Here is a 27,342-nt window from a genome sequence, read left to right as displayed (position 1 = left end):
CACAGTCTGCTCAGGGGAAATATACATCTAACTTCCATTGCATGGGCGGGATTTGACCATGTGGGTGTGATACATTGTGTGGTCCATATTTACTTTAATCTCCTCCCATTTATCTTTCTCTCTCTCTTTCCCAGACCCTGTATTCACCAATATGATTATTATTATTTTTATTTTATTTTTTCTCTTTTTGGACCACCCTTAAATTCTGAATTACTGATTTCTTGTCCTAATCCTGAAACATCTTGAGTGGATGTCTCATCCCTTTGTTATGATAGAACCCTATTATCTGAGTATTTAAGGTTGTGGGTTTGTCGTACCGAAGCACATTAACACTAAAAGCCTTTTTTTTTTCCCATCCCTTCTTACGTAAGTTTTCAGTATTCATAATAAATACATCCCTGAAGATCTTTTTCATTTAAAAAAAAAAAAAAAAAAAGTCTTTTTCAATTAAACTGTTCCGATACAGTCATATAATAATATAAAAAGGCACTGATTAAGAAGTTTCTCCTCCGTCAGATGATGCGCTCCTAATGTGGCGCTTCTGCTTGTGAGACATTTTGGTTGAGTTTAGATAAATTGATTTAACAAACACATTTCGACGTACTTTTCATTGCATAAAAGACTACCTTTATTGGCTTTGTTTGACTAAACCCTAAATATCTGACATTTTTGCATTGGAGGTTTTTGGAGCTCTTACCCGAAAGGGAGATTCTTATTTTTCTGCAATAAAAAAAGTTAGCTAAATCATGAAAAGAACAGGTAACTACTGTACTGTATACAACATCAAGATAAGGAAAATTAGGCTACTTTGCCCTACATACACAAGGCTGGGTGTCAGCTTTCTTTCAACTAAAAACTCATGTAAATTGATACTGTTTGAGAATAGTCTATGACTCTATTTTACAAAATGCAAGCTTTTTAACAAACCTAACACTCAAATAATGGAAAAAAACTGTAACAACAAGCTAAAGCGTTGTGGGTTAGAAAAGAACGAGCAGCCAGATTTAGCTTTTGGCCACATCTTATTGGTTAAACAAGATTTAATCACGTGCGCCCACGTGAATATCACGTGATTCACTATGTTTTATATTGGTTTATATTATTTTTAATTTTTTGTATTACATGAATCGCCCGTGTAGCGTAATTGGATAACGCGTTAGTCTTCTAAACTAAAGATTGCGGGTTCGACCCCCGCCATGGGTTCATCATTTCTTTTTGATTTTTTTTGCAAATTTTTTATTTGTTACCGAGTTTTGGGATTTTATCTATCAGTTTTAAGTGTTTCTGAGAAACCCCAAAGGTCCCTCAATCTGATGCAAGCATTCACCAATTTTTATGTACTTGGTCGAGCACCAATTGTGGTCCGCTCAGTTAAAAACCTAAAAATGGTCTGTTCAAGGTTATAGGCGATATTTATGCATTGGCATTTTAATTTTTATGATGTGTATTAAAAAATCTTTTGTTTAACCAATACGATACAAAATACAACAACTATATTAGTAGTACAGGGAAATAAGAGTTATTAAATTCATTAAGCATACTTCACCTCAACTGTTAGATCTAAAATTCCATCTGGGACTTTGGTCAAACTATTTCTTTAATTGATACAAACCAGCAACATTTTTAAAAGCGCCTTGCAGCTTTTCAAATATTCTAAAAAGGAGCTTTCTTCCCTTTCTATGTTTTTAATTCAAAAAAAAATCATACAAATAAGACAGGTTTCGACTCCAAAAGACATTTCATTTGGCTGAGGCTATGTCACAATTATTGGGTAAGGTTTAATTTAACTTTCAATTGTAGTTTACTCGAGTTCTTGCAAAACAAGCTGCATTAGAAACAATTTAGACGCACGTGAATGAATTCTAAAGAAGTAGAAAGTATGATGAAGGCGATCGGTATTCTGAATCTGTAAAAACTTACACTGGGGCTAGTTTTCGATTAAAAGGGTTTCAGGCAATTAACAAAAAATGTATCAACGTTTTACTTGCTAAGCTAAATATTGTTGCAGCTGAGGTTACCGGAGTAATTGTCCTGCTAAGTTTGGCCATTGTGTGCTTGGTTAAAATTACAGTTCTTAATATGGAGGCCATTAGCAGTTTTTAATACTTGAGCTGCTGCATTTTGTTGAATTAAAGTAGCTTAAACATTAGCAGGTGACATAATAAAATTATTTATAACATAAAGGCTCATCGAGAAAAAAGGGTTACTAAGTTGGAAATCAAGGATGTTATTAATTTGAGCACAGAAATTCAGTAATAGGGTATGGCAGTCCTTGATTATACAAAGACGACCTTGTACGTTTTAGTTATCCCTATCTTGAATAATCTTTAAAACAAGTCCATCTAAATGAGCTGAAATACACTTGAGTAAAGTTAATTGGAATCGTTAGAGAGAAATATCTTGCCTTGATGAATACTTGCTCCTCTTGCGAGCTACAAGGGGGTAATTGCCAGAAGGTCTGTATTAAATCTATTTAATGTTAAAGTACTGGTTGACAGGTTTATAAAGTTTATTATCAGTAGAATTCGATTAATTTCTATTTTCGCTGGCTTTAGATACAAACTGTAAAACAATCATTTTTCATATACTTTGTATTGAGTGCTCAAAGTTTAAACTGAATAGTTGTATATGGCACAAGTTTTTCATTACTTTTGTTCTCTCAATCAATTCTGGCAGAATTTATTCCAACACTCGGATTTGTTGTTTGACCCAAACTTCGTTTTTACTGGATCACACGGAGCTTTAAACACAAGTCAGAAGGGTCGAGATAGGTCTCTCCTACTTTTTTTTAATATATTTACTCTTTTCCTTTTTTCTTTTTTTTTCTCTCTTTTTTTTTTAATATTAAGTTATTGTAGATACCAACCAAACAAAAAGAAGGAAAGATGTCTTATAATAAAATAGGCGAAGGGTCGTCTTCGACAGGCAGCCGAAACTTGGAGAGCAGAAAAGGCAAAGGAAAATACCCAGCAAATCAACATAACGAAGAAAGTCCTCTTATCATACCTTCATCCTTTGCCAACCCCTCCCAACCTTACGGAGCAACCCCACCAGAGTCTCCACCTGCTGTTATTAATGACACAAGAAGATCCCAACGCAAGACTTGTACATATATTGCCATCTCGATAACCACTTGCAGCGTAATTATTTTATTCTTTTTACTATGGTTTGCGCCCACCTTTGCAGAACGTTCAGTCAAAGACGGTGTTGGTTTCAGTTTTCAAAAGGCTTCGATTCTTAATGTCACCGACGATAACGTCATTACTATGCATGTTGTTGGAAAAATCGAACTCGAGCCGAGTTTGTTCAATTTACAGCAAAAATTCAATCGCCTCTTTGGAACGATTGGAACTGATGAAAGCGCCTTACAGGTCTATTATCAGAAGCCATCAGTAAACACGGCTGCATCAATACCATCCATGGGTAAAATCGATTTACCTGCTTTAGACTTAAACGGCGGCTCATCCGTGACCGCTTTTGATTTTATCACTGCCTTCATGATAGATGATACAGATGCATTGATGGAGTTCTGTAGAGATGCTGTCATCGCTGAAACTATAATGTGGCGTGTATCAGGCCCACTGACTGTAAATCTCGGCTGGCTACCTTGGAGCTCAAATGTGGAACTGGACAAAACCATTGCTCTAGAAGGTATATATTTATACAAGTTGGATCAAGTTTAAATTTCTAAATCATTTTGTTAGGTATGAATGGATTACAAAAGACAGACATGCAATCAATGATCTTTTCAGAAGAGCATCCATTAGGTGGTATTGGATTGTCTGCTACGGTAGGAATATTTAATCCATCTAGCGTTTTAAGCTTAACATTGGGTGATATGGATTTCGGCATTTACCTACCATCGACCGATAAGGATGGAAAGGACGCACAAATTGCCATTGTTCAAGCCAATGATGCGGATCTTCAAGGGCACCGCATGAATTATTTCAATGTTACAGGTCGTACTTTACCAATCACCGACGAAGCACAAGCATTGATGGAGACTTTTATCACCAGCTATATTCACGGCAATACTACCCTTGTTCATGTACGAGGTAGTGCTATGGGTCCTGAAGATGAACCTCGTAAAAAACATGTCAGTAGTACTCCCCGATGGCTCCGTAAAGCTCTCGAAAAAGTCGTGATAAGTGTACCTTTCCCTGGTGCCACTGAAACAGACCTCATTCAATCACTGGCATTGTCAAACATCAAAATTGACTTTTCAAACACAGGTAGCCCGTTGATTTCAGGCGACGCTATTGCGTTGCTTAAAAAACCACAGGAAATGCAATTTCATATGGATGTTACAGAAATTGATCCCCTTGTTTACTTGTACTTAAATTTGGATTCCCCGTCACCTTTTGCAAGTGTGCATTCTAGCAAACCATGTCCTGCAAGTTCGATTGATGGGGATGGTATTGATTTACCGTTAGGTAGTATGAAAGTCACTTCTCGCTTATCTCGTGCTCCTTTCAAGGTTATGCCTGGTGGTCAAAAAGATTTTGAAGAGTTTATGAACAGAGTGTTTAAACAAAAGAAAGGTAAAGTCTATATCCGAGGAACTTCGGCCGCAAAAGTAGAAAGCGCTTTTGGCAATTTAAATATCCGTGATCTGGAATTCAATGGAGTAATTGAAACTCAAGGATTACAAGGCTTGAAGTATCCTCCACCCAAGGTGACTTCCATGAACATTGTCAGGGGCCACCAAGACGCCCTTCATGTTAAGACTGAATTAAAAATTTACAGTCCGTCCGATGTGAATATTAATTTAGGCGAATTAAACATGATGTTGCTTTTTGATGGTCACTTGATTGGTAATACCACAATCCCAAAATTGTCACTCGCCCCAGGTGTTGATAATGACCTGACCGTTTCTGCATGGCTTTATGGCGATAACGAGCATGTTACAGATTTTGTCGGTCAATATATTTCAAATGGTAACCCAAAAAAAAAAAAAAAAAAAAAACCTAAATAAAGCCACAGTTGTACTAAAAATATTTGTACCTTTTTTTTTTTTTTTCTAGGAATCGGCGCTAGTAATATTACGCTTACTATTTCTGGAAATCACCCAAATGCATCTCCATCCAAATTCTTAAACAGCTTTTTACAACTCTTGACATTTGATGTTGAGCCACCAGTGTTTGCTGAGGCACCTTTGCTAGCAGATTGCCAAATGAATATATTGTCATCCACCGTCATCATGAGTTTGAGAAACCCTTTTGAAGGCGTGGAAATGTCCATCAACAAACTTAATGCATCTGCGACATACGAGATTTATGAGATTGGACGAATGGAGGCCAATTTCGAAGATTTAGGGGAAGGATGGAAGGGTCCTCTTGTTTTGCCACCACCGGATTGTGAAAAAGGAGAGAAATGCGTAGGCAAAGTTGTTGATTCAGAGAAGGTACATATCCAGACCAAAAAATTGGGATTCGAACCCATTAAAAGAGCATTGGGTGGTTCAATCGAAGTTTCGGTCGATAGCGAAGTGAGTGTCATGATTGACAAGTATGCATTGAAAGACCTGCAATACCGTCAAAATAATATCACTGCTAGAGTTGTAAAAAAGTTTTAAACAGTTGGAGCTTTGTAATAATAAAATCATAAGTCTTGCTAAAATATCCTATTAAAGTCGTACAGAGGAAGTGTTAAGAATCAAGACCCTTTAAGAGCTGACAATATGCTTGCTTTAATCAATTTAGTTTAAATGATGTCAGCCATTCCTTTCTGTAGTTTAGAAAATTATAGAGACACTTGTTTATAGCTAAAGATTGATTGCTAGTTTAAAGAGCCATAACCCTACACTTTATTCATATCTTATAGATCTAGTAGTCAACAGGCTCAATAGTTATTATACCGGGTATAAGAACAAAAAGATAAAAATGTAAGTAGAGATATCTTGATCTAGCTTATGTTGGGTGTATTTATTTACCTATAAAATATGTCAGTGGATTATATGTTACTACTTTTCTGTGGACAATTAAGCTATTGTTTCAGTACTTGCTTTTACCCTATTTAACAAGTGTACTAAATTCTGGTCCTGAGTATAATTGACTTTTATCACTACGAAAAAAAAAAATGTTGATAATCGATTTGACTTACTTCTACTAGCAACATTGTAAGAAAACAAAATAAAAGCTTATAAATCTTGATAATAATCCCGCTTTCAGTTAGAATATCACAATCAATGTTTATAGAATATTTAACTGTCATAAATAATTCCTGATTGAAACCCAGTAAAAAGAAGAAATAAAATGGAAAATAGGTTAAAGTTTGATTTAGGGGTTCTGCACGTGTTTCTTTTACTTTATTCTTCTTCTTGTGTCATGATTACTTGCATTTTAATTATAAGCTGCATAGCTCATTGTTCAGTCAAGAAAGAAGAATAATAAGCGGGTTGCAAGTTTCTTGATTGGTGATGCTATGAGTATGCTAGCGTATGTTTTAATAAACTATTTCCATGATTCACATGGGGAAAATTAAACAAGTAGTTTCGTGTGACATGATATTATAAATAAGTACCGCTTAAAAATTAACAATTATATGTTACTCAGATGAGTAGTTTTGTGAAATGCGCCAGAAGATGAAGAAAGTAGCATTATCTCAGTCCCCTGGTCTCCCTTTTTCGTACTATTAATTATAAAATGTTACATTTTGTAACCACAGTTTTTTTACTATCTTTTTTCATTCTTTCCTTCCTTTTTTTCTTTTCTTCCCTCCCAATCACTTTCATTTCAAACGATGCGTATAATATTTCTTTCAGTCTTAGTTTTACTATGTGTGCAAGGAAGTGTGGCTTTTTGGTGTGAGCTCTTAAACAATTGTCCAGTATCCACTACTCCACCGCCACCGCCAGCGGCTTCTGCAACTCCAATAGTGCCCCAAAACTCAACATCTATTCCCGCCCCCACCGTAATAACTCCACCTACCAGTATAGCACCTTCCTCAACTCCCCCCGTTGCTTCTAGTACTACTGTGTCTAGCATAAAACCATCATCGATCAGCTCAGCTGCTCCCTCATCCGTTCCTACTAGCATGCCTAGTTCAACTTTTACTCCTACAACAACTTCCGAAACTTCTACTATGACCTCTGCTACTCCTTCAGCTACACCCACAAATAAACCAGAGGAAAGTAGCGGTAGCAATATTGGTGTTATTGTTGGATCTGTGTGTGGTTTTATTGCAATTATTGGTGCAGGATTTGCATATGCATTCTTTTCCAAGACAAGAAGAAACAACCGAGATAAGCGACTTTACAGTCAGTCAGACGATAATAATTATGGTAATGGCGGTCCTCAAGATCTTTACAGTCGTCCTTCTCCAGCCTTAGCAGCTTCAGCAGCAGCAGCTGCCAATAATATTCATGGTCATAATCAATATGATAATAACACATCTTATAATTATGCTCCTCAAACACCCATGGTTGCAGTAGCTAAACACGACCCTTACTATTCTACAGCACCTGTGTCTCAGATGGGTTATCCTACCTCCGACCCTTATTATAATAACAATCAACAACAGTATTATGATCCTAATGCAGTTTATTACGATCCACAACAGCAGCATTATGATCCACACTATGTTGATTCACAAAAGCATCAATATGAGCCATATGCTCAACATCAATCACCAGTTTTGGCTAACAATAATGTTAGCACTCCTATTACCACAAGTTCCAATGTATATTCGGTACCACATAGCTATTCTAATGAGCCAAATAACAATGTAAATCACAGGTAGAATTCCACTTTTTTGTTTAGTATCCTTCACCCCCCCCCTTTTTTTTTTACAAATTACTTACCTACTATAACTACATCCCCCTCCCTTTTATTACTTATTCTTTCACCATCTATTCTAACCAAAAAATTCTCGTATTACACACTTCCTACCCACACTCTAACTCTCTATACACCTTGTTACACATTCGCACACCAATAAAATGCAACTATAAATACTACAGCGTACAAAATGCCGCATAATTTTTTTATTACATGATGGTACATTGATCGTTGGACATTCTATCCGTAAGACGATCGAGCCAAGAAAGATCACCAGTACCTTTACCGAATTCAATGTAGAGACACCCGGGATTAGGGATGTTGGGTTGACAACTAACGTTGTACTTCTTTACGAGTTCAATGATGGCCGGCTTTAATTTAGCGATTTGGCCAGGACTGTGAAGGCCTTTACCGACAATAATCACAAGATGATCATCACCATTTCTCTGACATCTCTGAATAGCTTCTTCAACCTTTTGAGAGGCTTCCTTGACAAACAATCCGTGTAAATCAATCTCATTGGATGCTCGACCTTGGTTTTTTTCTAATATAAACAAGTAAATAATCAATAAATGTAAAACAAATCAACAGGAAAAGCTTACGTGAATAAATATGTTCAGCCGCCCTTTGATTAAATTGTTTCATCAAGTTGTCATGCTTGTGGCCCTGATTTGACAACTCCTTGGCTGAATTTTATTTTTTTCTTAATTGGTATAAAGAAAATCTTTAGATAATACACACAACCTACCTCGAGCGCCGTCACCGCTGCTATAAGCTTCTTGGCTTTGAGCATAACAAGCGTTTCTCTTTTCAGCTTCTTCATGAGCTTGTGCTCGTAAAGAGGCATACTCATCGTCATCATCGATGTCAGCAGAAGGATGGTAATTCGAGGAATGAGTGCTACTGGAAGAGGAATGGCTATATTGCTGTTGTTGCTGGTAATGGTTATTCTGCTGTTCTTGTTCACTTTTCACAGTCTTGTAAATTTTAATTCCTTCTTTCACAACATGTTGGACCTTGTCCATGGATTGAGAATTACCCATTTGTGCAAATAATTAATTTTTTTTGAAAAACAAGGAAGAAGAAATACAGCCAAGATCGATCAAATTTAAGCGAGAGAGGTTGCAGGAGGACATTTAAAAAAATTAAAGTTCTTGTGCGGCCCAAAAGTCTACATATGGTAGCTATGGGATACACAGTGTTTTCCATTGTTGATTAAAAAAATCGGTCCCTTATCTCTTTCCTGAACTTCAATTTGCAGTGTTTCTAAAATCCAAACAAATCTTCAAAGAACCAATGATTTCTGTTTTTTTTATTAAGAGGGGAAAGTGAGGAAGGGCGCTTTACTTGTGTATTCAGCCGAATCAACTTTACAGGGGTGGTGAGAGAATTCATCTTTGCACGAAACGTAATTTTATGGAATGTTACTATAAAGATGAAGATGCGGGCTTGTAGAATTGAGCAGGAAAGTAGCCTCAGCATATACCCTATAGTTTGGTGGTTGTAGTTATTCTTGCCCACTGTTTGAAAGAATCACAAGAGATGAGGTGAAATTCAAACCAATAATTGAGAGTTATTTACAATTTTGTAATAGGAGCGTTCCAAACCAGATACAGTCCAACAAATGGGAGAGGCGTTTAAACTAACGAAAATAGACCATTTAATAAAATTAATATCATGATCAAGCCGGTTATTGATGCTTATCTAAATACTACACTCTATGAACACGCCAAATGCTAGTAAAAGCTTGCGGCCCTGTCTAAATATGTTGAAAGGTGAGTAGGGACGTAGTCATTCAGAGTATATGGCTAAACGGCAGTGTACAATCCAATGCACATGAATAGTATAACGGAGTATAAGAAACTACTGCTATTCTTTAAACTACCATCTGTGTTGAAGACATGTCATTTTACAGTAACTTCTTTATTATTAGTTTGTTTCAAATGATGTGTGTTTTGTTAAAAGCTTCAAGAAGCAGGACTTACTTATTCAATCCATAATTTTGCACTATTGCTTCGGAAGCTAACATGTTTTGTGGTTACGTGAATATGTATAACATGTTTGGCCAGACAACACATAGCAAGACCAACACAGGAGTCATATTTACAATGTTTTTGTTGCTAATAAGATTTACAGTTATAGAACAGCAACATTTATCTTTTTTAGGCATCTATCCAAACTTTTTAACACTAAATACAACGGGACAAAAAAATTAAAGGCTTTTGTTCAAGAAGTCGCTATTATGGGAAAAAGTGAGTTAAAATTTTAACTTCTAGTTAACCTCGTTTTGAAGTGATTTTTTGCCTTTGAGAGTTAACCTCTAGTTAACCTCGTTTTGAGGTGGTTTTTTGCCTTTGGGAGTTAACCTCTAGTTAACCTCGTTTTGAGATGAAATTTTGCCTTTGAGAGTTAACCTCTAGTTATCATCGTTTTGAGGTGTTTTTTTGCCTTTGGGAGTTAACTTCAATTCAATTTTGTTTGGTGGTCAAACTTTCGCCTTTAAGACTTAATTTCTTCAGAGTTAAATGTAAAAATCCTTGGGTTGCATTTATGTAATACTACATTTAAGAATTATTTATCAATACTCAAAAAAATATATCAACTTAATTAAAAAGCACCATGTAGCTTGAAAAGTATGATTATGCACTCGCAATCCATAATTGTCTTTATTTCCCTTTTTGGAGCTTAAAGTTGACACACGGTTTCTCGTTATTTCAGTCGCGGATGTGCTACGGGCCACAAGGGAGAGCGATATTATCAAAACACATAGCACAATCTAATAACATGTAGGGCTTGACCTGTCAGGCGTATTAGAAGTTCGTCCACAATAGTCTGCAATGAAATACATTGTTAATAGAACTTGACTGCATTTTTGAATTAAACATTATGAGTTTTTATCATTAACAAGGGAATGAAGGTCTCTCTTCGTGTTTAAAGAAGTAATAAAAGTGGGCTGTTCGAGCTTAACTATATTCCCCATATTAAGAAATGAGGTGGGAAAAGGCAGAAGATGAATTTAACCCAATGGACATGACAAAATATGAAATGGAACATTTTTAGGTCCCACCCAGGTGAACAAAAATAAATAAATATAATATTCCCAGAATGGGTTGCAATCCCATTTCTCTCTCTTTTTACCTTATATTTTTTCATGACAAGACCAGATATTTTTAGTTTAAAGAAACAACTTGTTGTTTATGGTTCTCACCATAATAACAAGGTGAATATTGCTATCCATATGGTATTCGTACCTACTATTTTCTGGACAGGTAAATAAAAAGATTTGAGTTACAAAAGTATACTAATGCAAGCCGTAACAGCACTTGTATTCGCTGCAAATACCGGCCCATTTGTGGATGTCACTGGAACTCCCTTTAGCTTCTTATCAGGCTTCGGTCCAAATCTTTCATTCGTCACAGTGTTGGGTTATTTGACTTATTATGCTATTCTCGACCCCATTGCAGCCGTAAGTTGTTTCTTATTACTTGGACATTCTAATTAACCCGAACCAAAACATAGGCCATTGCCACCCCCATTCTTCTTGCAATGAGTTATACTGCTACATCTTTCTTAAACAACAATCCCAACGCCAACAAGATTGCAATTAGCATTCACATTGTCTCCTGGATATTCCAATTCTTGGGGCACGGTTTTGCCGAAAAGAGAAGTCCAAAGCTATTGGATAACGTCGTACAAGGTACTAAGTTGCAATTTGTTTACATGTAAATTTTCTCATATTTAACCTTATAATTAGCATTGGTATCTGCACCTTATTTCGTATTTTTTGAAGTCTTATTCTATCTTGGTTATCGACCTCAGCTGTATGAAGAAATTATGATTGATATCAACAAGGATGTTGCCGAATTTAAAGCGAGTAAGTATTTTAAATAAAATAATTCTGCCTGTCTTAATCATTTTTAATTCTATTAGAAAGAGCAACACGTGAAGGAGCTCGTTACCAATCACTCTAAGTCCCTATGATCTTTGTATCGCGTTTAATTTTTTTGCATGATCAAATAAACACACACACACACTCTTTCTTATTCTCTCTCAACGGCAAACACGTGATGCACAAAGATACCTCTTGTTTTTTTTGAAACTCCCAGTTTTTTTGTGTACATTTTTTTTTCTTTTTTCCTTCAGTAACCCATCTTTACCACATACTTGTTTTGGGGTTATTAATGAAATGGGCCCTTCACCTTCATTAACAGTTCCTTTATCATCTTCACAAAATTCTGTAGATGTAGACGATACAGCCACGAGTTTACCTTCTTCTTTACCAACACACACCTCTAAGCCGCCCCTCAGCATGTCACAAGAGGTAACAGAGTGTACACATGTTCTTCTTTCTCCAAAATGTACTCAACTTTCTATCTCTAGTTGGAGGAATTACTGATAAAACTAGATAAAGAATCAAAAATGAAGTCTGGGGTAGAAAATATGCTCGAAGTCTACTTCAAAGACAAGAAGCGCACAAAGGACTTGGAACTTCAACTCGAAGCTTATAATACATCCATTGATGATACAATAAAACGCATTGAACACATCAGAACAAATGCCGGTACAAAACATTCTAGTCAAAACTTCTCTCTATATCTGACTGACCCTTCTCTTTCTTGTCACTAATTAGGAAGCAATATTATTGAAGTTGCAAAACTTTTAAAGTCTTATAAATATACTGGAACAAGCTTCTCAGATGCCATTACACCGTCTGTTCTAGCTCAATCACGCTCGAAACTGAGGTCGAACGGAGGTACTTCAAAAGGCAAACAGAAAGCATCACTAGAGAATGTTTCGTACCCTGATGACGGTATTGTTTTTCCATATAAAATAAAACTATCCCAATATCTTAATATTTTTTTTTTTATATAGATGCGTGGCCCATTGGAAAGCGACTCGATCATATTATTCAATTCCTGGAAATGGACGAATGGAAACTCATGGCAAATACAACCATCAAGGATTCAAAGCTAGAAAAGCTCGAAACTCTCATCAGAATATTAAAAAACACAACTGACATTGATACTTATTGTCCCAAGAAGAAATTAATTATATGGTAAAGAAAAATGAAGAAAAATTGCATAATTTGTAAACATGACATAAATTAAAAAAAAAAAAAAAAACTAATAACATAGAGTCTAGTTTACGTCAATGTATTGTCAGTCCTACCAAAGAAATACGGATTATGGCTTTAAGAGCACTACGCTTATTAGTGGAAGGCCCCCACGATGTCGAAACCATGCTGGTACACCAATTAGATATTTTCACAGCAAGGTATATATACTTTTATATAAATAAAATAAAACACACAATTAAAAATAATGAACCCCACCCAACTCAACGTGTTAATATGTTAGAGCTTTGGCGCGTGATCCAGAAGGATATGAACCAGAAAGAGAACAGACATTAAAGCTCATACGCTCATTTATCGAATATGGCGGTGTAAAATATATCAACCAAGGCATTGTTAAGGCTGTCGTAGCTGTTGCAGAACAACAGGATTGTAAACTGAGAAATATCGCATTAGAGACCCTGGCCGAATTGACAATTTTGGATATCGCATTGACCGTAAGATCCGGTGGATTAAGAGTACTGATACAAGCATTGATTGATGGACAACCCGGAATATCAGAAGTATTAGTTCAGTCTGTATTATATGTGCTCGATTCACCCGAAAAAAGATGTTACCTTAGACCAGGTGTGGAATTGGAGACCATCATTGCTCCTTTCACTGAAAACAGCAAAGGGGCTAATTATGAAGAACGACTTAAAAATAGTGCTAAAATGGTGACGACCTTGATCAAGAGCTGGGCAGGTATTTTTTATATGAGTGCAAACAATATGAGGGCCGCTCGTTCTGTTGTGCAAGCATTACGCATGCCTATACCAGAAACCCAGGTAAATCTTACTATGGCAGTAAGAAACACAAGTGAGCTAATACAGAAAAATATAGAAATTGGCACTAGATATGTTCTTCGAAGTGTTTAGAGTGAAACTGCCAAAGGATCACCACGGGTTTCTTTCGGGAAGACAGCACACCGTTCAAATAGCACCCACCACCAGTTCAGATTCAGCAAAGACATCAAATCATCCAGGACCTACTTCTGTATTAAACGGTGTAGTCATGTCTAATTTGATGACAGCGGGTGGCATCAGTCCTGACGCCTATGCTAGATCTACATTAAATCGTGGAGCTACCACAGCCAGTAATGCCGAGAGACTCAAGATGCTGGATCATCATCTCAGTATTATCATCATCATCTTTATCGAATCGGATATTCTGATGGCACTTATTGATATGGTGAAATCAGATGATATTTACATGTCACGTAAAGCCACTTTATTAATTGGTGAAATCCTGCAACTTTCCACCCGTCTTTTACCCATTTTGATGGCCATCCAAGTACAATCTTTACCCAAACTCTTTACATTAGCATCCAATTTCGATGACGAACAAGTGCGACATAATGCCACAGCAGCACTGGCTCATATCGATCGATTGACTCGAGCAAGAACTCGTTATGTCGCTTCCAACGCAACATCCACTTTAGCCACCTATAAGGGAGGTGAACGTATTTTAAATAGTGCAACCTCCGCCCGTACACAAGAAAAAGTGCATGAAGTCAAATTAAAAATTGGTTATGCCATTGACGATACTCATTTCAGACAGCTCCTTATGGATTCTCAAGTGCTCAACACCAAAGATTATACAAAATGGAACTGGGATAGCGTGACAGAATTACTACAGGGCCCATTGTTAAACCCGAGACGATTGGAAGAAGCCATGCGTGGCAGAAAATTTATCAAACGACTGCTGGCATTTTATCGACCTTTTAAACATCAGTTTTCGGACATGAATGCTACCAAAGGAACCATCGGTCGTTATGTTAAGACGGGTTGTACATTGTTATCGACCTTGTTGACAAATACCGATGGCGTACGCTATTTAATTGAAAATAAATTACTGGGGGATATAGCAGAAGCCTTTAATGAATTAGATCCTTTGCTCTTGAACGGTGATCCCGAAACAGAGCCCATCTTTTCAAAGGAACGCATGGAAAGTACTTTAACATGTGGTTACTTTGCTCTATTAGGCACATTATCAAAATACAAGGAAGGTGTACGCATCTTAGAGAAATTCAAAATTTTCAGCTGTTTTTATCAAATCTCGGAACTCAAGAATAGAACTGATCTCAAAGTCGCCATGATTACCAATCTTGATTATACTTTAGATGGACATCCTCGAGTATTATTGTCAAAAATCATGACATCCGGTTATAACCCCATTCGTTTGTTCGCTACACAACATATCGGTGTCATCATGCGTCAGTCAGAAGCTGAATATAACGACTGGGTCATTCGGTTATTGGTTACGCAGCTCTATGATACTCACATGGATGTCTGTCAGACTGCTGTCAGTTTACTGGACGAAGCCTGCGAAAAACAGGCCAATCTGGAACTATTAGTGCAATGCCGACCGAGTTTAGGTCATTTAGGCGAGATTGGGAACCCATTGCTATTAAGGTTTTTGTCGACTTCCACCGGCTTTTGTTATCTAAATGCCTTGGGCTATGTTCAAAAAGAAATGGACGATTGGTTTGAGGTAAGAAAAAAAAAGAATATGAAGTGAAATTGATGATAGCAACTAACATCCTCCATGTCATGCAGAGAGGAAATCAGAATTATGTAACACAATTGGAGCTTTCGCTGGCGAGAGCATTAGTTAATACGCCCGAAAAAAAAGTCATCAATCCATTTGAAGAACGAGTAGATAGTGAAAACGATTTTGAATCATTGTAAGTTACACTTTGCTTACCTTGGAGCTAATGCTAATATATGTATACTCTTTTTTTTTTTTTAAAAAAAAAGACAACCAGGGGATGGATTGACACCGCCTCACTTTTACGGCGAGTTAACAAAGACAGAGGAAGGATGTCATTTATTACGAGATAAGGGTCATTTTAAATTATTTGCCGATTTCGTTCGTAATTTCCCGCTAGAAAAGCATGTGGAAATGGAAGAATCTCTGGCTCAATTAAAGGCGGTCTTATGGGCGCTGGGGAATATCGGTGCGACTAAAAATGGACTGCCGTTTTTGGAAGAAGAGGACATTGTTAAGGACATCATTATCATGGCAGAGAGTAGTGATATTCTATCATTAAAAGGGTAATATGGGCCATAACTTATTTTACATTTAGATGACTAATGGACTACCTGTATAGAACTTGTTATTATGTGCTTGGGTTAATTGCCAAAACGCAACAAGGTGTAGAATTGCTAGGTGAAATTGGATGGGAAAGTGTGGTCTCACCTAACGGAGAACCCGAAGGATTATGTGTGCCATTAAATCTATCCCGATTCTTGACAGTGAGTTGAAAAAAAAAAAAAATGTCATCTCTTAAAATAAGTCTTAATTGGGCCATCTAAATAGATTCGGAATTGGAAATATAAGCCTGCATTGTCAGCACCACCTATTCTACCAAAATCTGCCACAGCTGATTCAATTGGTGCAGACATACTAAAGAATATTGGTGATATGAGCAACCATATATTAGCGAATGAAGCCTCTAAAAACTTGGCTAGGTATGTAAAGAATCAAAGTAAATAAATAAATGATCATTATGACTAATAACATAGATATAGATTAAAGCAATTTTACCCTGAATCTTTCAAACGAGTGGACCTGTACTATTCTGTATGTCAATTATTAGGCAGCTATCATTTTAGGTCCCCCGTGAGAAAATACGTATTAGAGATATTCGATATGCGATTTACGACCGAGTTGTTGAAAGAGCTTGATGAGATCTCTGCTACGACAACACCATGTATAACATTTACCTCAACCGATGAAGCGATTTTGTCCAACACAACACATTCTACATCGGCTATTCCCAATCCTAGCGACAGTATACCACAAGAGAAATTAGAGCCAAAGCATGTAAAACTAGGATTTCATATACGATGATCTCATTTCTCCCCTCTGGGGATTTTTAAGTCCCCGAGAGTACATAATCATGCTGATGATTGAACCATCTTCCTTAATTCTGATTGGATAAAACTCATTTAGCAAGCATGCTTTTTTTTTTTTCTAAACCATCAAATCTTTTTTTTTTTTTCATCCAATCTTTTTTTTTTTTTTTTTTTTTTTTTTTTTGTACATATAATAAAAACTTCCCACTAAAATATAGTTTCACATCTTTCTTCTTTCTATTTCACTTTATTTTAAATAATGACAGATATTCTTCCAGCATCACCCACTGCTTCTGTAGCAAGTACCACCAGAAAATATCGGTTTGCAACTGAAGTAGTTACTGTTGATAACTCAGACGATCCACATAATGCCGCTTCTGTTCCCATTTATCAAACAGCTACTTTTAAGCAAAAGACAGCTACTGGATCTGGTGAATATGATTACTCTCGTAGTGGTAATCCTACCCGTACTCATGTTGGTAAGTCGTACACAATCATTATATATTTAATTAGATTTATTAACCATCTAATAGAAAACCATTTGGCAAAGATCATGAGTGCTGAAAGAGCATTGGTTGTAACTAGTGGTATGGGTGCTTTGGACGTGATTACTCGCCTCGTCAGCGCAGGTGAAGAAATCATTGCTGGAGATGATCTTTATGGTGGTACCAACAGACTCTTAACTTTCTTGGCCAAGAGTCAAAATGTCAAGACACATCATATCGATACCACCAAATCCGACTCTATTTTACCTTATTTATCTGACAAGACGCGTTTGGTCTTGTTGGAGTCTCCCACCAACCCTCTCATCAAAATCAGTGATATCCCCACCATCTCCAAATACGTACATGAACGTTGTCCTAACGCATTGGTTGTTGTCGATAACACCATGATGTCTCCTTATTTGCAACGTCCTCTTGAACTCGGGGCTGATATCTCATACCATTCGGGCACAAAGTATTTATCCGGTCATCATGATTTGATGGCCGGTGTCATTGGTTCAAAAACGGCTGCCGTCGGTGATGAACTTTATTATGTGATTAATGCCACAGGCTGTGGTTTAAGTCCCTTTGACTCATGGCTTCTTTTACGTGGTGTCAAGACATTAGCTGTACGTATGGATAAACAGCAAGCGAGCTGTATTCGTATTGCCAATTATTTGGAGGATCAAGGTTTTAAAGTGCATTTCCCTGGACTTCGTTCTCACCCTCAACATGATTTACATGCCAGCATGGCTTCCGGACCCGGTGCCGTCTTGAGTTTTGAAACAGGCGATACGGGCATTTCAGAACGTATTGTGGAGGGAGCCAAGTTATGGAGTATTAGTGTTTCATTCGGCTGCGTTAATTCATTAATCAGTATGCCTTGTAGAATGTCCCACGCTTCTATTCCCGCTCATGTGCGCGCTGAAAGATCTCTCCCTGAAGATCTCATTCGTTTATGTGTCGGTATTGAAGATGTCGAGGATCTTTTAGAAGATTTAGAACAGGCTTTACATATCTCCGGCGCATTACCATCCAAGTAGAAACATACACATTCTTTTTACATCCATATAATCCCCCCCCCCCTTTTATTTTTTCCTGTATACACCCTTTCTTTCACAAACAAATGTAATAAAACAAAAACATCTGTAAAAATAAATAGTTCGGTTTGTCTTTTTACGGAGTCTCCGGTAGGCTTGTAAATATTATACAATAAGCTGAATGTATGATGAAATAGACGTCAAATGAATTCAGGGGGGTTTACAACTTGACGAAATAATAGAAACAATACCTTTATTTCAAAATAATAATAATAATAAAAAAAAAAAAAATGGGAGTATAAATGAGAAGGTGCATTTTCTCTTCTAATGATATATGATGCATTTACTAGTCTTCTTCAAGGGGATCATCTTCTTCCACAGGTTCTACTACAACCACCGTGATTTGAACTTGATCTTTTTCTACCTTGGCATCATGCTCAAAGGTTAAATCTACTGTGAAACGGTCACGACCACCGTTGGCCATCATGAGTTTAGTTGGACTGTATTCCAAAGTATTCAGCACACTGTTCACTTCTCGCATAGTCACATCTTGTAACTCAAGTCGTGTCTTCTTTTCATACGTGCCATTGTTAATACGACCACGTCCAATGGAAGCTTCCACTTGCAATGTCACTTTGGAGATCTTATTGGGTCCACCACGTACAAATATCACATTCAGACCTTGAAACTTGCCAGGCACAGGTTGTAATACCAAAAGATTATCATGTTTCTTATCATCTTCCAGCATACGTTCTGAGATGGAGTGGTAGAGATAGTCGCGGGGACCTACTAAGCGCATGGGGACATCATATGTACCTGTAGACGAAATGATACTATGTGTTTTGGTACCACGATGAGGTATATTTAAATCAAACTTTCTAAACACAAAATCAATTGCACTTCCCGCTTGCACAGGCTTATTGTTTGTCATCTTGCCGAACAAATGAATGTTCCAACTAAAAGGCTCAATCTTATTTTTGACATCTTGTTCAGCTAAAGCATTGGGTTCCAGCAACTTGTGAATTTCGTTATAGCCGTATGGATACAAGACTTTACGAGGTAAGATGGTTAATCCGCCTTCTTCAAGCACAGCGCGTCGTTCACGAACATAGGATGTGATAGCCTTGGGTCCACCACAGTTAAAGCAATCAGGGTCATAAATAAAGGAATCAAAAGCTCCTTCCGCCATTTCTCGGAATAGTTTCCAACCGCGTTTAAATCGCATCAGACCTTGAGGTAGATACAGACCTTTATCATCAAGCGTCCATGCACGATCATCATAATTATTGGAATAATCCGACCCGATAAATTCTTGATTAGAATTGGGAGGGATACGGATCCATAACGCATCCATATCCATGTAAGTACCACCGTATTTATACAATAAGATACAACGAATATAATCTGTCAAATGGTAGTTAAAGTATTGTCCACCATCCCATTTCTCCCAGTCCTGAATCCAATCTTTGGTGCCAGGTCCGAAATACCAGTCCCATTTCAACAGGTTTTCTTTGGTAAAGTTGACTAACTGGATATTGTAACCACGCGCCAAGTATTCGTTAAAGAAGTTCTCGGGCAGTGAGTTAGACATCATAATAATTACAGCGTTAGGTTCGTGAACCCAAACCATCTCAATCGCACGCCAATGACGATCTGTAAATGTCTCGGGACCACTTGTCCAGCAAACCCAATATAACAAGTGCCAATTTTCCTCATCCTCGGTATAAATAGATGAACGTGCCGACAGGATATCTTTAATAATCCATTGATCATTGACACCAATGACGGACGATGGTAACGTATCCTTGACAACCGGACCAGAAATTTTCTTGTAAGCCTGATTTTCACGCAAAGAAACACCGCGTTCAAGGTCACAATGTAAATTGCTGGAACGCCAATTATCGGATTTACCATGACAAGGGTAACATACAGCACACTTCTTTTTCTTGTTTAAGCCAAAGCATTGAGGCTGTCTGTGCTCGGTGTTCTTATAGATGAGTTTCATACTCTTATCAAACTTGTCGTAAGGAAATCGTTTGGCGATCATGGACTCTTCGCATGCATCGGCTGAGTCTTGAATACGTATATCGTGAGTTGGTTCAATATCAAATCCGAATAACCACATGGCTAAGTTTACATCGTCTCGACTCACAAAGCGTTGAGGGTGCTCTATTTTAGCAATTCTGTCCACAATGTCACTGGAAATAGTGTACAATGTACCTGAAGTGAATGCTGGTAAAACTGGCATAGCGTAATCGTGATCCATATTATAACTGGGCTTAAAATAATCGATTGGCATATTTCTATATCCTAAAAGAGTCAGTATGGGGGGATCGTCGTGATTAGATGATTGTTTACCTGTAAACAAAGCCGTTCCAATAATTAGACTTGGGAGAACCCAATTCAACCAATTCTTTACGTAAAACATCAAATCTGACAAAGACATCATCATCTGTCTTGACGAGATAGTCATGACGTACAGAAGAAGACGCCCATTTAAAGGCCTCGAATAATTTCTTACTCTTGTCCAACTGTAGATCTGGAGCTGGTACGACCAACAAATCATGATATTTCTCCGATTCCGCCAACAGTTTTGGTCCCATCCAGGATTGAATACGTGGAGAAGGGGGTTGACCCACAACAAATCTATAAATGATGTTTGTATCACTTGTTTTCTCAGTCCAATGTAACGTTGTGTCTCGTAAGATTTGGCGTTTTTCAGCACTTTGTGAAGTCCAAGAAGATAAGATCAACACAAGAATCGTAATCCCGCCCGTGATAGGGCTGACCGTACTATCCAGTTCAAAAGGTGGTTGGTTATTCATCAATAGGATGGAATTGTATTGTAATCGATTGACTTGTCCAGTCAGCGCAAATCCTGATAATCCCATCACGATCAATAGTGGTAATAGCAGAATCTTTACTGCTGTACTCTTTAAATTGAAACGAGTGGTGGGTAAAACATCTTCGATCTTTTGACTGTATTTCGTACTAGAAGCAAACGTCAGCTTGAGAAAGTTTAAAAATAACAGAATAAAACAGATGGTCATCTGAATCCGAATGGGGTCTGAAGCATCGATGATTGAACCGATGATGCCTGTTAAACACCAGGTGACAACAATAAGTGTTAATAGTCGAATGATGGCATGTTTGATTTCGTAATGATAAAGCCATCGCTTCATCATACTGGTAGCTAGAATCCAGCTCCAATAACCAGCTAATATGCACTTTATTTCAATGTGTTAATAATACTGAGCGAGTCGAAAAGAAAAGAAATACTCACCCAAAGTATAGCCACATAATATTCGGCTTGTGTTGTTTGTATTGTTAAAGGTCCACCTGCATCTCTTTCAGGTACTTGCCAAGATGCTTTCAGGTTGTGAATGATATTTAGCGCGGCAGGGACGCAACTCAGAGCTCGTAGGATACTTACTGGTATCTCATATCGACGAGGTACGTTTAAACTTGATAAAATTCGTTTCTGTCGAAAAAATGGCAGCGTGTTTTTCTATAGCAAAGGTCAATTTTTTTTCTTCCTCAATTCTTATATTATTCTTCATTTACTTGTGCCATGGATTATAGTATCACACAAATTGTGTAATATATGTTGAATTGAGACCCTTTTATAAGAATAAAAGAAGGGAGTAAGAAAATCAAAAAAAAAAAAAGAAATTTTATTGTAACCTGAGTTTGTAAAAAGAAAAAAAAAAAAGTTTATTCAGTGTTCAAGAATTCGTTAACAGATGGATCGTCATCTGTGTTTACCATCTCATTAAAGAAACTATCTGTATTTTCTTCTTCTTGTCTCGAATTATCGAAAAACATATCCATACTGTTATCATCGTTGCTATTATTTACATTACTGTTAATCACATTTTGCTGTTCTAACAATTCGTTATTATTGGGTGATTCAGATCTGTGTTCATCTGTTTCCATTTGTTCATGTTCATCCTTTTGTTGGTTTAATTCAATTAAATCTTCATCTTTAATTCCGGGTATCGAAACAGCTTTGACAAGACTGGGTGTGTGTTCAATACGAACTCCCATCTCTTTAGCTAACGCATGTGACGCTTCATCAATCGTCTCTAATGTACTGGCTTCATTTAACTGACCCATCAACTTCCAAAACTTTTCTTGTTCTTTCTCCAGTAATTTCATTTTCTCCTCATGACTAGTCTTTTGTCGAACTACTCTTTCCTTGTGTTCCTCCTATTTTTTTATATCGTTCGTTAATCGTACTTCGACACAAGTTACTATATGCTTACAATTTGCTTATCCAACTCTTCCTTTGTCTGGCTAATGTCCAATGGGGGAGGTACAATGGAAGCTGAGCAATAAAGATTAAACACTGTCGTTTTCAGATTACTTTTTTTTTCTTTTCTCTTTTACCAGCGTTATAAGGGGTAAAAATTTCGGACAAGTAATCGTGATTACGCTTGTATCTTGCCATTGCAATATCTCGAGCCGAAATATCATCCAACTCATCTAGATTCAAGCAATAATTAAAAAACAGGTTGTTTATACTATTCAAGAAAAGAAGAAGCTAACCTCCTGAAGGTTCGTCTGCGTCGTCAGTAAGTGGCGCTGTGGGTCTCGAAGGCTATTTATGAATTAAGTGTCAGTTCTGTCTGTCAATCATATTTTCTCTATTGTAAGGTACCTTATTAGTGTGAGGGCGCTTTCGATGCGCATTAGGGTCGTTCATGGCTTGGTTTCTGTATTGTTGTTGCTGTTGCTGTTGTTGCTGTTGTTGGATATAATGTCCCTGAGCAGGACTGATGCCGATTTGACCAGGAATACGTTGTTGGGGAACAGATGGAATAGAACCACCTGGTTGTTGTTGATTGTAATAGTATGCTGAAGTCATAATAACGCGTCTTTTGGTGATAGAGAAGAAAAAAAAAAGTAAGTGAGTTATTTTTTTTTGTGTTGTTTTTCTGTGACTGGAAATATCCCCTTTTTTTACACAGCACAAATTTCACGTCATCTCTGTTTTGCCACTCGGAGTTCTTGGAACGCGCGGCCTTGGGCTAACGTTCACAAAAGTCTATATAACCAATTTTTTTTGGTTCACCTTTTTTTTTTTTTAATTTTTTATATATCTTCTGCAACATGACTTCAATCGGTACAGGAGTAAGTCCAGGATTCGTTTTCTTTTTTTTTCTTTGCCAGTAAATAATTAATTGCGACATCTTCATTATAGTACGATTTATCTGTTTCCACCTACTCTCCTGATGGACGCGTCTTTCAAGTAGAATATGCAAACAAGGCTGTCGATAACAGTGGGTAAATAATAACCGCAAATTTTATTTATTTCGAAATAATAAAGTACTTATTGCTTTGCGTTACAGTACCGCTATCGGTCTTCGTGTTAAAGATGGTGTTGTATTAGCTGTTGAAAAGCTTGTTCAATCCAAACTTTTAGTCGCAGGTGCAAATCGTCGTATTCAAAGCGCAGATCTTCATGTCGGCATTGTAAGAGAAAACAGAAACAATTCCTTCAAATTTTGCTCACCTCTCATTTTTTATACATTAATAAGGCTACAGCAGGTTTATTAGCTGATGGTAGACATCTTGTCAACAGAGCTCGTGACGAAGCTCAAGCTTGGAGAGATATCTATAGACAACCTATTCCTGGAAAAACCATTGCTGATCGTTTAGGTCAATATATTTCTGCCTATACCTTATACTCCAGTGTTCGTCCTTTTGGTACAAGTACTATTATCGGTTCCATGACCGATAAAGTACCTAGTTTATATATGGTTGAACCTTCTGGTGTCTACTGGGTAAGACCTAAGTGTCATTTTAGGTTGTGTTCACCTATTCATTTTTTTTCTCTTTTTCTGTAGGGTTACCGTGGATGTGCTATTGGTAAGGGTAAATCCATTGCCAAGACAGAAATCGAAAAGCTTGATTTAGAGAATATGACTGTCCGTGAAGCAGTTAACCAAATTACCAGAATGTAAGTTTCCCGTGCTACGATTTTCTCCCTATTCTTTTTAATCATGATTTTTCAAATTAGTATCTACTCATGTCACGATGATGCAAAGGATAAGGACTTTGAATTGGAATTGAGTTGGATCTGCCCAGAATCACAATATAAGCATCAATTTGTACCAAAGGATATCAAGTTGGAGGCAGAGACATTAGCAAAGGAATCTTCAGATGATGAGATGGAAGACTAAACTTTATTTTTTTTTGTCTGAGGGATAATAAACACATTTATGCAATTTTTTATTTTTCATTTTCCATTGGAGGGTAAACTGCGGTGATACACTAGAGAATTGTCGTACATTCAAGTGGTTTGGAAAGAGTGGCATTTTTATAAAATCTGTGGGATGGTTTATGGAAATTAAACGAGATATAACGCGCTTTGACATAATGCTAAATATAGGATGCTTAAATCCGTTGTGTTACAGATTTTGTAAACATGCATCTTGTACATCAGTTTACAGAGATACCTTCGGAAAGTACCATTTTATTAAAACAAATTACTCTTCAGGGCATGGTGTTAATGTATAAAAACCGGATGTCACACAATTAATCTCCACTAAAGGACTATGGACCTTGATTGTAGCAATAAAGACACGGCTATTCAATTCTTCCAAAGATGATTTGACCGTAAAATGTAGGTCCTTTTTGACATCATTAAAATAACAGGCTCGTTGAAAACAATGTAAATCACCGTAATCAAATTTGAGAAACACAAAGCTGTAACCATGGATGTATATATGATCGATATGAAAGTTAAATTCATTGAGGCTTTTGAAAGCTGTAAGATCCCATGTCGTTCCAAAATCGATGTTTTTTTGAGGTCTTGCTTGTTTAAGACTGATTGTTTCAGCATCCGGTAGATAGTCGTATAGTTGGTTAAATAAAGTTTGCGAGGGCCTAAAGCAATTCATGGTAATTGATACTTTACTGGCCTGGAAAAATACATTTTTCACAAATTCGATAGAAAGAGTCTCATGCCGAGGGAAGGTTTTCGCATATTCCAGTATTTCTGATAAAGAGAATCGATTTCTTGTAAACCTTAGGTTTTTTATAATTCCTTCCTTGTCGACAAAGTTTCTATATAAGAACCCATCCATGACATAAGAAAAACTTAGTTTATCCTCGCGAACAGTAACAAAATCTTTTGAGCTCCAACCATAAAAATCAAAAGTAGCATCATACAGTAAATCTCTATTACCTTTCAGCTTGACTAAAACATTGTAAAATGTATTTGTTTTTGTTTGTGAGAGCGACAATGAAGGTCTTCTGCCGTAATCAAATCTTATTCTTAAATCCTTGAATTTTTGAAGTTCTTCAACAAATGGTTCGATCAATCGGAATAATTCATACCCATCTTGCTGAATAGTTAAATTCAAGTAGATCAAAGGCTGTATAACTCGTAGGTAGTCAACGTACGCAGTTTCATTAATTGGAGAATTAATCGTCAGGCGTTTTAGATGTTTGTTGCTTGTGGTCCCAACTTGACTATTTGCTCGGGAAGGAATGGGATAACGACTGCTGTATTTGAAATCTACAATATTCTCACAGCAAAGTAAAATATCAAACAACGTCGTATCATTGCCTTGCTGACAATTATAAGTTAACTGAGTCAGGCAAGTAAATCGGGGTAAATAATAAAATAAGCTTTTTGATGAAGCTAACATTAGATCATTGTTGTTTACATCAGTTTCAAGTCGTTTAATCGATTTACGAAAATTATAACAAACGAGGAAATGGGATACATGCTCTTCTGGATATTTAGAGTGAAACGCAATCTCTTTAATACGCTGTAAATATAAATCTGTATCCGGAAGTTGACGTAAAATTGATATGTAATGGCCTGTATGGATACAGAACTGAAAATCTAGTTTTTCCAAATTCGGAAGAGACGACAGCAGCAGTAAAAAATCTGGTTCATCTAGTTTGTGATTTGGGCTGACATGATTACTTGTTACATACTCTCTGTATAAAGTGAACTCTCGTGTTAAGTATCCATTTATAAAAGGCTTATCCACTTTGATATGCTTTTCCTTGATTCGGATCTTCTGGAAATAGAGTTGAACCGCAGCCGTATACCATTGTTTACAAACATACATTAATGTATAAATGTCCTTTCTCTCTAGTAGAGAAAACACCTGTACCAGGACTTCTTTTGGAACATTTTCAGTGGACATACTGAAAAAGAAAAAAAAAAAAAAAGAAAAAAGAAAAAAGAAAGAAAGAGAGAAAAGGGATGTGAATTAATAACCGCGACGCCTTGTGCCAGATAAATTAACCTTTTTTTTCCCTGACCAATCACATAGTTTACACATATCGTAAGAACACACGGAAACACTACCTGTAGTTCAATGTCACAAAGTGATGTACCAGGCATGAGCTTTTCCTGCGTATTTCTTGCAGTTACTCTCAGTTAGATTAAAATCAAAATGAAATTGGTAAGAAATGCAGGACCTCAGCTCGACTACAATGTGGTGCTTTACAACTTACACATATAAATGATATGAACCAGAGAATCATTGATGTTATGTTCTACCAGAGTATATAAATATGAGCAGAATAACAGAAAGACTGAGAGGGGGAAATACTGGTAAGGAAGAATTAGAAAATAATATACCGCCTGAGTATTTATAAACATCAACGTGAATAACAATTTATGTTATCTATGAAAACATGCTTGCCGTATTTGTTAATTATCTTATGAGAAGGATAAGTGTTCTACGGCAAAATAACTACTTGTGTTGCACTTTATGTTAACCATCTGACTACAGACTTTGATGGTGACAATATATACATAGCGGCTAAGTTCTAAGGAAGCCATCACTGAAGGGGATATAGATAAAGGCATTTGTATAGGAGGACGAATTTATCAAATGAATGCTATGTCGAGAGATAATTTTGAGATTATCGCATTTTCGAAGATCTTCAACAAATGGCTCGATTACCTAGAATAATTCATGCGCGTCAAGATGAATAACCAGGTTTATATGATCTGAAAGTTGTGCTTTTTATGAAATTATTTCATAGAGAGGCAAAGTCTCAAGCATAACCCGATAAACAATATGGTCATCTAATAAAAAA

At 36.9% G+C, this 27,342-nt stretch overlaps 11 protein-coding genes and 1 non-coding gene across 12 annotated transcripts; 8 read left to right on the top strand and 4 right to left on the bottom strand.

The window, feature by feature from the left end:
- Nucleotides 1-612: 612 nt before the first annotated feature.
- EV154DRAFT_555838 (uncharacterized protein) lies at nucleotides 613-2,103 on the top strand (the record flags this gene model as incomplete). The annotated part of the gene is made up of 3 exons (XM_051605304.1): nucleotides 613-861; nucleotides 1,273-1,399; nucleotides 1,869-2,103. Exons 1-3 carry the CDS (start codon nucleotides 747-749, stop codon nucleotides 2,101-2,103), a joined length of 477 nt encoding a protein of 158 aa, XP_051452257.1. The 5' UTR covers nucleotides 613-746.
- On the top strand, nucleotides 1,130-1,203 carry EV154DRAFT_t127. The gene has a single exon. It is a non-coding gene; the product is annotated as a tRNA-Arg (tRNA).
- Nucleotides 2,104-3,997: 1,894 nt separating the features above from the next.
- Nucleotides 3,998-5,575, top strand: EV154DRAFT_540359 (uncharacterized protein; the record flags this gene model as incomplete). Its single annotated transcript, XM_051604410.1, has 2 exons — nucleotides 3,998-4,937; nucleotides 5,025-5,575. 2 exons carry the CDS (start codon nucleotides 3,998-4,000, stop codon nucleotides 5,573-5,575), a joined length of 1,491 nt encoding a protein of 496 aa, XP_051452256.1.
- Nucleotides 5,576-6,579: 1,004 nt separating this feature from the next.
- EV154DRAFT_526442 (uncharacterized protein) lies at nucleotides 6,580-7,970 on the top strand. Its single transcript, XM_051603397.1, has one exon. It carries the CDS (start codon nucleotides 6,742-6,744, stop codon nucleotides 7,738-7,740), a length of 999 nt encoding a protein of 332 aa, XP_051452255.1. The 5' UTR covers nucleotides 6,580-6,741; the 3' UTR covers nucleotides 7,741-7,970.
- Nucleotides 7,971-8,869, bottom strand: EV154DRAFT_526438 (uncharacterized protein). Its single transcript, XM_051603396.1, has 3 exons — nucleotides 8,527-8,869; nucleotides 8,381-8,464; nucleotides 7,971-8,322 (listed from the first exon to the last, which is right to left on the bottom strand). Exons 1-3 carry the CDS (start codon nucleotides 8,819-8,821, stop codon nucleotides 7,988-7,990), a joined length of 714 nt encoding a protein of 237 aa, XP_051452254.1. The 5' UTR covers nucleotides 8,822-8,869; the 3' UTR covers nucleotides 7,971-7,987.
- A 2,046-nt stretch (nucleotides 8,870-10,915) lies between these two features.
- EV154DRAFT_526436 (uncharacterized protein) lies at nucleotides 10,916-11,882 on the top strand. Its single transcript, XM_051603395.1, has 5 exons — nucleotides 10,916-11,047; nucleotides 11,099-11,244; nucleotides 11,298-11,475; nucleotides 11,533-11,652; nucleotides 11,709-11,882. Exons 1-5 carry the CDS (start codon nucleotides 10,930-10,932, stop codon nucleotides 11,747-11,749), a joined length of 603 nt encoding a protein of 200 aa, XP_051452253.1. The 5' UTR covers nucleotides 10,916-10,929; the 3' UTR covers nucleotides 11,750-11,882.
- A 38-nt stretch (nucleotides 11,883-11,920) lies between these two features.
- EV154DRAFT_526433 (Rapamycin-insensitive companion of mTOR, N-term-domain-containing protein) lies at nucleotides 11,921-16,900 on the top strand. The gene is made up of 12 exons (XM_051603394.1): nucleotides 11,921-12,099; nucleotides 12,159-12,339; nucleotides 12,409-12,588; nucleotides 12,651-12,834; nucleotides 12,921-13,052; nucleotides 13,136-13,676; nucleotides 13,732-15,381; nucleotides 15,447-15,574; nucleotides 15,648-15,944; nucleotides 16,001-16,145; nucleotides 16,210-16,361; nucleotides 16,422-16,900. Exons 1-12 carry the CDS (start codon nucleotides 11,965-11,967, stop codon nucleotides 16,741-16,743), a joined length of 4,047 nt encoding a protein of 1,348 aa, XP_051452252.1. The 5' UTR covers nucleotides 11,921-11,964; the 3' UTR covers nucleotides 16,744-16,900.
- A 69-nt stretch (nucleotides 16,901-16,969) lies between these two features.
- Nucleotides 16,970-18,389, top strand: EV154DRAFT_451685 (cystathionine beta-lyase). The gene is made up of 2 exons (XM_051597252.1): nucleotides 16,970-17,227; nucleotides 17,282-18,389. The coding sequence occupies exons 1-2, from the start codon at nucleotides 17,008-17,010 to the stop codon at nucleotides 18,271-18,273; spliced, it is 1,212 nt and encodes a 403-aa protein (XP_051452251.1). The 5' UTR covers nucleotides 16,970-17,007; the 3' UTR covers nucleotides 18,274-18,389.
- Nucleotides 18,390-18,499: 110 nt separating this feature from the next.
- Nucleotides 18,500-21,954, bottom strand: EV154DRAFT_472685 (galactosyltransferase-domain-containing protein). Its single transcript, XM_051597913.1, has 4 exons — nucleotides 21,835-21,954; nucleotides 21,554-21,778; nucleotides 20,629-21,497; nucleotides 18,500-20,573 (listed from the first exon to the last, which is right to left on the bottom strand). The coding sequence occupies exons 1-4, from the start codon at nucleotides 21,841-21,843 to the stop codon at nucleotides 18,617-18,619; spliced, it is 3,060 nt and encodes a 1,019-aa protein (XP_051452250.1). The 5' UTR covers nucleotides 21,844-21,954; the 3' UTR covers nucleotides 18,500-18,616.
- On the bottom strand, nucleotides 21,950-23,306 carry EV154DRAFT_526428 (uncharacterized protein). The gene is made up of 5 exons (XM_051603393.1): nucleotides 22,931-23,306; nucleotides 22,819-22,870; nucleotides 22,660-22,755; nucleotides 22,536-22,597; nucleotides 21,950-22,479 (listed from the first exon to the last, which is right to left on the bottom strand). Exons 1-5 carry the CDS (start codon nucleotides 23,135-23,137, stop codon nucleotides 21,985-21,987), a joined length of 912 nt encoding a protein of 303 aa, XP_051452249.1. The 5' UTR covers nucleotides 23,138-23,306; the 3' UTR covers nucleotides 21,950-21,984.
- A 2-nt stretch (nucleotides 23,307-23,308) lies between these two features.
- On the top strand, nucleotides 23,309-24,515 carry EV154DRAFT_606793 (nucleophile aminohydrolase). Its single transcript, XM_051607563.1, has 6 exons — nucleotides 23,309-23,403; nucleotides 23,474-23,556; nucleotides 23,622-23,745; nucleotides 23,811-24,056; nucleotides 24,120-24,232; nucleotides 24,293-24,515. The coding sequence occupies exons 1-6, from the start codon at nucleotides 23,383-23,385 to the stop codon at nucleotides 24,453-24,455; spliced, it is 750 nt and encodes a 249-aa protein (XP_051452248.1). The 5' UTR covers nucleotides 23,309-23,382; the 3' UTR covers nucleotides 24,456-24,515.
- Nucleotides 24,516-26,487, bottom strand: EV154DRAFT_526425 (uncharacterized protein). Its single transcript, XM_051603392.1, has one exon. It carries the CDS (start codon nucleotides 26,436-26,438, stop codon nucleotides 24,762-24,764), a length of 1,677 nt encoding a protein of 558 aa, XP_051452247.1. The 5' UTR covers nucleotides 26,439-26,487; the 3' UTR covers nucleotides 24,516-24,761.
- Between the last annotated feature and the right edge of the window lie 855 nt (nucleotides 26,488-27,342).

This window comes from Mucor mucedo (genome assembly GCF_025094135.1).
Source record: "Mucor mucedo strain NRRL 3635 chromosome Unknown EV154scaffold_152, whole genome shotgun sequence".
Taxonomy (NCBI): Eukaryota; Fungi; Mucoromycota; class Mucoromycetes; order Mucorales; family Mucoraceae; genus Mucor; species Mucor mucedo.
Note: the sequence above shows the minus strand (reverse complement) of the source record. Positions and strands in the feature narration are given on the sequence as shown.